This window comes from Leptopilina heterotoma, unplaced genomic scaffold, assembly GCF_015476425.1.
Source record: "Leptopilina heterotoma isolate Lh14 unplaced genomic scaffold, ASM1547642v1 Lhet_125, whole genome shotgun sequence".
In the NCBI taxonomy this organism is placed as follows: domain Eukaryota; kingdom Metazoa; phylum Arthropoda; class Insecta; order Hymenoptera; family Figitidae; genus Leptopilina; species Leptopilina heterotoma.
In genome coordinates, this window is record NW_025110845.1 from 551,973 (window position 1) to 561,879 (window position 9,907).

The 9,907-nt window shown below is 29.2% G+C and overlaps 1 protein-coding gene across 1 annotated transcript; it reads left to right on the plus strand.

Moving 5' to 3' along the window:
- Positions 1-218: 218 nt before the first annotated feature.
- LOC122512735 lies at positions 219-950 on the plus strand. Its single transcript, XM_043628766.1, has 2 exons — positions 219-538; positions 665-950. The coding sequence occupies exons 1-2, from the start codon at positions 238-240 to the stop codon at positions 853-855; spliced, it is 492 nt and encodes a 163-aa protein (XP_043484701.1). The 5' UTR covers positions 219-237; the 3' UTR covers positions 856-950.
- Positions 951-9,907: the final 8,957 nt, after the last annotated feature.

Consider the following 9,907-nt stretch of genomic DNA (forward strand, 5'->3'; position numbering starts at 1 on the left):
GTTTAATTTATGACTTATTAATGACTACACCTTACTCTAAATCATAGTATATAACGGTCCTTAACTTAAATACTGTTTTGATAAAGATTTTAAGACTAATTTGCTAAATTTAACTAAACTAAGTACCCGGACTCCTTCCGGCGAGCTATTCTTTTGGCAATTAAAAATCACGATCATTACAAAGTTTCTGTTTTATTCTGAATGAAAACAAAGTAAACGAGTGTGTATTTTGATGTAATGTACGATGTTTTATTTAAAGGTAAAAATTCCCTAAAAGACGAGTGGGAATCTCTAAAAGGACAGATTCAAGTTCTAGAACAGACACACAATCCAAGCGACGGCGACGCCGAAAACCATTTCGACATGGATGAATCAAATAACGAGGGTAGCAATATGCACGAAGATCTTGAGCATATCGAGGAAGCCGAAAATCATTTATTCGAAAGTGAGAAATTTGAGTCACAGAACACGCAGCAACTCCTGGACTATAATTTAGTGAATTCTACCACACTTAATTCAAAAGTCGAAGAGCACAAAGGTAAACGAAATTTAATTTTTACGATGTTAACTGCTGATTTAGTTTTAGCGAGAACGATGTGTTCAAAAAAAGGTTCGAGCGTTGTCGTCGACGACAAAAACAATAAAACGACTTTTTCTTTGGTAGGTGTGTCACCTTCTATACGAGTTCCAAAAACATCGAGGTTCAGAAGACACGGTGGGCTTGAACCAACTTTAAAAAAAAGTCTTGCGAAATTGGATTTTTTTGTGGATTCCAACACTGGAGACGTCCCTGAGTATTTTGCAACAAAAATTAAAATAATCCATCGAGGGATTTTTGAAAAAAGTAATTTTTAGTATATCCATCGTGAATTGTGTATACAAGCAACTTAAAAAAATGTACCAAATCAAATTTAATTTCAACTTTCATGAGTGTACTATAGCATTTTGGATCGCAGAATCTGAATTTGATGTCAGATTTAAAAATTTAAAAATGGCGACCAATATGGCGACCAAAAAGTTTAAAAATTGTTTAGATCCGCTTGAAACTCAATATTTGGGGATTTTCAGGGTCGCTGAATCTGAATCCAATGTCAGTTTTTGAAAATTAGAAATGGCGGATCCAATATGGTGAACAAAAAGTTTAAAAATTGTTTAGATTTGCTTGATACTCCTTAAACGGGTTTTTTAGGGTCTCATTTTTTAAAAAAATCTTACGTAATTGTATTTTGAGAAAAACGCAGTTAAAGTTTAACTATAATTTTTCAGATTTATTGTTAAATGTTTTTTATAAGAGCTTACTAAATTTTAATTTGCTATCCTAGGTCAATAAAGTAAGTTATAAACTTCCTCATAAGCCTCTTCATGTTATTCGCGAGCCTTCTTATTGTCAAAAACCATACAAAAATGACTAATTCAATGCAATTGTCCAAAAACATGCACTGACATTTATAATGATATCTCGCGAACCGAACAAGATTTTTTAACTATTTTGGTCCTTAATTAAAGATGAGACTTGAAGGATGACACCTATATAAGTTTTAAATTTTGTCTACAATTTTTAAAAAACATGTCCAAGTTTAAAAAATTTTCAAAAAATATTCATTTTTTAATTTGTTTTCGAGTTTGTCGATTGTTAAATTCTTTGTGTAATTTTTCTAAAATTTCAAATTGTATATCATTTAACATAGAATATTATAAGCTTTCAAACGGTAGATTTGTTAAGTTTCTGACATTACTTTTTACAGGAATATCATAATTTAAAGATTAGTATGTTTTTGGGCCATGCACGTGTAGTAGGGTGGTCCAAAAATACATGGGAAAAAAATAAAATCGGAATTTTAATGCTCTCACCCCCTAGAATTGTTCTATATGGAGAAAAAAAATACCCCTATTTTTTTTTGAAAATAATAAAATATTTAGAGGTCGCTCAAATCGCTGAAAATTTCCCATCTAAAATGCATGGGAAAAAACACTTTTTCGTAGAATTGGTATAGAATCCTTGAAAATCAACATTTTTTATTCAGCAAACTCAGTTTCTCTTCAGAAGACTTCAAAGAATAGTGCTAAAATGTTTATTTAATAATTTTTCAAATTAACTATTTTTTATAATGCCCCAAAAAACCCCATAAATTTCAAAATTACAAAAAAATCGTTAAAAAATATTTTTTACTATTTTTATTAAAGTTTTTTCCTAGATTATGAATAAATAACACAAATATTGATTTTTGAACATTATTCCATGTAATTGCTAATTTGTTTAAACAAATTATTATTGTTTATTTACAACTTTTTATCTAATTGAGCTAAAGAGTTTTGATTTCTTCTCAATTTTGCTACTTTTCAGGCCGAATGTAACCAGTTACTATCAACTATAACTAAGAATATTAATTTTACCAATTGTTTAAACAAATTACTATTGTTTAATTTTATCTTTTTATCAAATTGAGCTGCAGAGTCGCAATTTTTTCTCAATTTTGTATTTTTCCAAGCCAAATGTAACTAATTACTAATAACAATCTAAGAATTACAATTTTACCAATTGTTTAAACAAATTGATATTTTAAATTTGAAGCTATCGTAGTAGTAATTTCAATGACGTAAATAAAAAATTTTGTACTTATCATTTTTATAATAATAAATTAATGGTTCACAATTTTTACTCGATAATTAAGTCTTACATTAATTAAAACCTCACAAAAAAAATAAAATGTACAATTAAAAAAAAGTCGCAACTCTGTAGCTTATTTTGATAAAAAAATAAAATTAAACAATAGTAATTTGTTTAAACAATTAGTAAAATTAATATTCTTAGTTAGTTGATAGTGACTGGTTACATTCGGCCTGAAAAGTTGCAATATTGAGAAAAAATCGAAACTCTTTAGCTCAATTAGATAAAAAGTTGTAAATAAACAATAATAATTTGTTTAAACAAATTAGCAATTACATGGAATAATGTTTAAAAATCAATATTTGTGTTATTTATTCATAATCTAGGAAAAATAATAAAAAATATTTTTTAACGATTTTTTTGTAATTTAGAAATTTATGGGGTTTTTTTGGGGTACTATAAAAAATAGTTAATTTAAAAAAATGATTAAATAAATAATTTAGCACTATACTTTGAGCGACCTCTAAATATTTTTTTATTTAAAAAAAAAATAGGGGTATTTTTTTCCATATACAACAATCCTAGGGGTGAGAGCATTGAAATTCCGATTTTACTTTTTTTGGACCACCCTAGCGTGGAGTCTTAACAATGGTAGCGCTTCTTTCTGACCAAAAACTTCCATTAACGACAGTTCCCAAAATTTTAGATCAAAAACAATCTAGTCCAAAAAATGATCATACGATGTTTCCTCAAAACTTTCCGACCAAAACTGTTTTACACTCACAAAGTATGAAACTAGCGAACCGCAAACAATTGCCAATCGGGTAAAACAAGCCATAAAGATCGAATTAATCGGCAAAGATACGAGCTCAAAACATGATTATAAGTTAGAATCATGGGTTAAATTTGATCACTTCTATGAATTTTTAACATCCGAGCTTTGCACAATAGATTTGTTTATATGTTATAGATAGAACCGTAAATGTTCCCGAAGGTTTGAACGATACATTAAAAGAAAAGCATAAATTCAAAGTCTGCGATATTTTAATAAATAGAATAGATAAAACATGTCATAATAGAATTCTTCAAATAAAAGATCCCGTCGAATTGTTAAGCAAAATCAAACAAATTAAATGTTGTGAGGTCAACGTTACGAGTGTGTCAGCCCGAAAGCAATTGTATGCGATACAATATAATGCAAGTCGAGAAACTGCTAATAGTTTTCTGGACCGATTTGAGGAAATCGTGCACAATTATGAGACTGTTCCTGGTTCAATTCCTCTTCCTGAAGAGAAAAAACGGGATGCATTATACAAAACTAAATGTCAAAATGAACGATGTTTTGAATGCGGTGACAGCGGTCACATGAAACAATCCAAGCAAATATAATTTCAATTCAAAACCAACTCCCGTTGACAACTCACGGCAGTCAAACAAAAACGAGCCGACACAAAATAATTCTCGAGTAGGAACGAACGAAGGTCTTAAAAATCATCAAAATATTAAAGGTACGTACGAAAATTCTTTTTCACATAGTATTAAATTAGATCCTAAAATTGAAAATCGAAAACAGTCGTTGTCGACATATTTCTTACAATACTCGAATGATAAAGATGTAAATAGTGATAAGAATAATAAAAAACATGTGTCTTTCATTATCGATACAGGAGCCACTGAACATTTAACGAATACGAAAAAAATTTTCAGTGCTTTTGAAAAAACGAAAACGAGTATTATTAAGTGCGCGAACAAAAATGATGAAGCTGATTTGATTGCTGAGGGAAAAGGCACAGTTAATATAATTTCAAACGCTGATAACAAAAAATCGCTTGTGTTAGACAACACCGTCTACACAGATTCACTTTCCAAAAATTTACTTTCACTAAGGAAATTTGCGGAAGCCGAGTTGTCAACCCATTTGGATAAAGAGTGTGTGAATATTCATGACCCAAAGACGAAAGAAGTTTATGCTTCTGGTGTGTATGATAAACCCTACTGGGTTATGAAATTTCGAATTGATGAGAAAGACCATGAAAAACAAATTTATAAGAAAGGCAATGAAAAACAAGCAAATTCTTCCAATGTGTTTGTTTTTTATTCGAGCGTAGTTGAACAAAATGAAACTATGATTAACGAAGGTTGCACGACTGTATCAAATGAAACCATAGTTAACGAAAAAGACGATAATAATTTACCTGAGAGTAAATTTTGAATATTGATATTCAAATGAATAAAGAAAACGACAACACTTCGGAGACTGTTAAATTATATATTAATGATCTTGTAGATAACGAGTGTAAAACGACCGTAAAAGAAAATAATACGAGTGATCAATATGTTTTTACAGAATTCGACACAAACCTAACAAATAGAAAAATATCGAACCTGGATGAACTTCCATCTGTAGATTTGTTAGATGATGATTTGTTTTTAAATAAATCATTTTCAGAATCTGTAAAAACAAGTAAAGCGATGCTTTGGCATTTAAAATTTAAAAGTTTGTTGAGGGATAACAAAGATTTACAGAGTGTAATTTTTGATGATGAAATACGCGAATTTGAAATTTGTGCTCTCACAAAACTATCAAAGTTACCCTTCAAGAACCAGAGAAGTAGAGCTGAACGACCGTTGCAAATTATACATTCTGATGTTATGGGAAAAATTTCACCTTCAACACACCCTTTTGGTTATCAATACATAGTTGTATTTATTGATGACTATTCAAGAATGGCCCTAGCGTATCCGATGAAAATGAAAGACGCTACTGGTCAATGCTTAGATCGTTTTATAACGACTTCACGAAATTTATTAGGAACAAATCTAAAAATTTGCTACCTCCGAACGGATCAAGGTACTGAGTTCATGGGAGATTATACTTAAGAGGTATTAACTCGGGAAGGTATTGAAATTCAACCCGCATGCCCAGATACTCCTCAACATAATGGGACTTCTGAAAGATTTAATCAGACACTTCAGAAGAAAATCACAGTTTTTGGTTATATTAACAAAAACAAACAAATACAAAATTGACGATTCTAACTTAAATTCTATGTTTAAAACAAAGGTAACAGTAGATTATTTAGATTATTATTATAACTATTTTTACAAAATAGACTAATTTAATTATTATTAAAACTATTATTTACGTAAATTTGACAGGCTTCTCACTCATCTACTAAAATCTATACTATTTACTACTTTTTATACGATTTGCTACAACTTGGATAACTTTTTAGATTTGTGACACCAAAAGCTACTTATTCTCTTTTTTTAAAATTTGCATTACATTAACTTCGCTGATTGTTAAAAAAAGAAAATTATCCTTAAAAATTTTAATAAAATTCTTTGAAAGGATTGCATTATTTTCAAAAATTTTAAACTAATTTTTCGCAAACAATCAATTATTTTTACAAATAATTAAATTTTCTGAAATTCAATTACTTTAAAAATCTACTATTTCAATATAATTTCACAAATGAATTTAATATTATTTGCAGGGCTCGAACTAGGTCTGTAAATTTGCTTGAAGTCCGTAAAAGTCATTTTTAAAAAAAAAAGGTCTGTATAATTGGATTGAAAAAAGACGAAAAATCTGCAAATTGTACAATATAATATGAAGAATTTTAGAGAAATTACAAATGATTGCAGATAAATTCAATTATTTTCAAAAGTAATAAAATTGTTCGTATAAATTCAATTATGTTCAAAAATTTAAAAAAATTCTCGTCAAAATCACAATTGTCTTTATAAATAACAAAACTCTTTTCCGAATTCCATTCTTTTTAAAAATTGTAATATTTGTCGCAAACATTGAAATTTTCCACAAGATCTAAAATTCATCGGAGGAATTCAATTACTTTTAATAGAATTTTAACAAAATTGAATAGACTTGAACTCTTTTTTTAAAATTAATTGATTTTCAAAAAAATTTTAATAATTCTTTGAAACAATTGAATTTTTTCAATAGTTTTAATAAAATTCTTTGCAAGAATGTATCTCTTGTATCTTTACTTTGAGGTTAAAATATACATTACCTGTCAAATTTACGTAAATAATACTTTAAATAATAATTAAATAAATCTATTTTTAAAAATAGTAATAATAATAATCTAAATAATTTATTTTTATTAATTACAGCTAATTTGTTATCTGACGGGACAAGTACTAAAAGCCTGCTGACGGGCCAAATAGACACTCTTTGCAAAAATTCAAAATCTAACCTCTCTTTTGAGAAAGCATGACTAATAAGTTAGTAGATTTTGTTAATAACTAAATACACTCACATTCAAATATGTCAATCAGTTCCTGTAATTCATTATTATTAAGCCACTCTGTCACTGGATTCATTTTTAATAAAAAAACACACAAGATTAATTAAAATTCAACACTGAGTCGCACACACCATAAAACCAATGAAATGAATGAGAAAACGAAAACGCGTTATGGCGACCGCAGCACGCTCTATCGTAAGTATATTTTCTTAACTTGCTAAGAAGATATTCTCAAAATAAGAATATTTCTTTCTTCGATAAGAATATAATTTAAAATATTTCTTTAAGAATATAATATACTTAAAAATAGAATACTCTTTTTTCAGTGTACACCGCAAATTTTTGGAGGCGCCTGAGGAAAATCTCATTATCTCACTCAATTCTTAATATTTTAAAATTAAAATTCAGAGAAATATTGTTCAAATGTTGCAATATTATATGCAAAGCGATAAAATAAATTAACTTTCTGCGTATCGCCAAAAAAAATTCTAAAAAACATGCTTTTTCACCGAATTAACTATTCCCCCCTTTAAGGGATTAAACAGCTGGCGCTTATAAAGGTGAGTGTATTATAGCGTGTTCATAAAAAATACTAATCGGTTCACAAATTGGTACACTGAGAAAACATTATACTTAATTCAAATACAAAAATAATGTTAGATGATTTTGTTTGATTGAAATTAGTTTGTAAGCTTATAATCCTAATATATACACAGAGAGACCCACATTCGTAAAAATTACTAAAAATGGTTCCAATGACCGGAAATAAGAGGACTTTTAGCATAATGTGCAACAGAATTAGATAAATTTACAAAAGAAATAGATAAATTTGCCACATTGAAATAGCAAGTTTTAATATTTTGTGTAAGAGTTGTAAATGTAGCAAAAATTGATTATAGTTTTCTCTAATTTAATTAGACAAAATCTGACAAATGAAAACATTTTCCACTAAAACCTACGATCCACTGTAGTAATTTTTGGTGAGCAAGTGTGGCTAGCGAGTGCAGTCATATGGCGCCTGCATTTCTATTGGTTGCTAACTTCGTCAATCTCCGTAAATGAGCCGATGCCATCCGATCATTGACAGTGACTATGTTTCGCGTATGTAAAATAAATTTGGATATTATCTACAATAATTAAATATAACGTGAAACGTAGGTCGTTCGGTATCTCAGAAATTGACCTTTATAAATTAATAAACTTTGCATTTATTCCTGTCCCAAGAACTATGTCTTATAATAAGTTGTTAAAAATAAATTGCTTTCTCGTAAGTGCTGTAAATTTTCATCATTCAACATATTATAAGGAAACAAAGATGTATACTTTCAGTGAAATTCGTTGTCGTGCGTGCAGTTGTGTATTAGTGTATTAATTAACCGCGTCTATACATATAAGTGAAATAAACATGTGTGTGTCTTCAAATATTTATCCAACAAATATATAAGTGTGTGTGTGTGTCTGTGTATGTAAAAATCCTTCCAGTTTGTCTCCATTAGTCAAGAATTGACGGGAAACCGGCGACAAAAATCCGTATTTTTTCTTTCACTTTTTCTTTCTGCATTTACAAACGACTGTAGTAATTTTACGTACACAATGCTTCTGAGTTTACTACAGTTATTTGGAACTATTGGACGAAATAGTAAGAAACTTTGCTAATTTGGTGAACATTTGTCGGGATTAGTGACTTAGTGTAGAAAATAGTAAAAAATACAAAAAGTCCCCTTATTTCCGGTGGTTGCAATGTGAAAATAGTAAATTCTAGTGTGATTTTATACAAAAATTAGTAATCTCGGTCTCTCCGTGTAGAAAATATCTACTGCTTTGATTTGAAAGTATTATTTGTTTGAATAATTATATTTAATTCGAACATATTTTCTGTTTTAGTATAAACAAAAAATATTTTTAGAAATATGTTATGTTTGATTCAAACTTAAAAGTTGATTATAAATAATTTAAAATCAACGTACTTTCCATAGTTCCCACCAGGCGTCCAAATAGACAATTTTAGACGATAACGGCCACATGAGTAGGCAGAGGATTAAGTTTGATTTAAACAAAATTTTTTTGTATCAAATAAATCGTTTTCTTAGTGTACATTAACCTTTTTTTCATAAAAACACAATAATTTGCATATTTTGACAATAAAACAATTAATTTAAACTTTAAAGTCATATTTGCTTTAACTAGTTAAAATTTTGATATTTATTTTGCATCTTCGCGCTGCAAACACAAATTTAAATTGTTACGTGCGGAGTTACGTTATTTACGCGCAGGCGTAAGCTCCGCGATTTGATTTGATGTTCAATCCTGGGGTGTTTACGAGATGCTCGCCCTAGGGCTCCCCGAGGCGACCAAAGGTTCTCAAAGTCACTTTTATTATCGTTTGTTTTCATATAAATAAAGAATAATAAAAGTGACTTTGAGAACCTTTGGTCGCTTCGGTGCGCCCTAGGGTGAGCATCTCGTAAACACCCTTGGTTTAATCCTTTGAAAAGGAAGGCGGAAATATTCAAATAAAACAAGTTAATTTCCGTTAAAACGGAGGGAAAAACCTCACGAATAAGAAGGATCAATTAATAATTAATAATATTAATTAATCATTAATCCAACTAAATTCGCGAGTAAACCCAATACATTTATTAAAGTCAAAAACATTACACAAGTCGAAGTTATTCTTAGAGCTATTTTTGGGACTACTCTGAAGTACATTACGAAAGAACTCCAAAATAGAACTGAATTCGTGAGGGAGCATTTATCCTTTGGTCCATGGCAGAATCTTTGCGCATGCCCTGTTATAGAGTTTGTAAAGTCTATGAAGTTTTTAGAATCACAACACTAACACTGCACTGCACTAATACACGTATAAACATACTCTATGTATTGAAAACATGTATCACAACAAGTGAACATAACCCTTTTGCATTCACACTAATTACACAATTATTAATTATTTACATCATATCTAGTAACAATAAATCTCTTATACTGCACTCATCATATTTAAATATAAACAACAATTACAACGATA

Bases quoted from the DNA above. Each gene is read 5' to 3' on its own strand.
- LOC122512735 (XM_043628766.1), top strand. From the start codon at position 238: ATGTACGATGTTTTATTTAAAGGTAAAAATTCCCTAAAAGACGAGTGG. The intron at 539-664 runs GTAAACGAAATT...TTTCTTTGGTAG, and splicing joins AAAAGTCGAAGAGCACAAAG to GTGTGTCACCTTCTATACGA.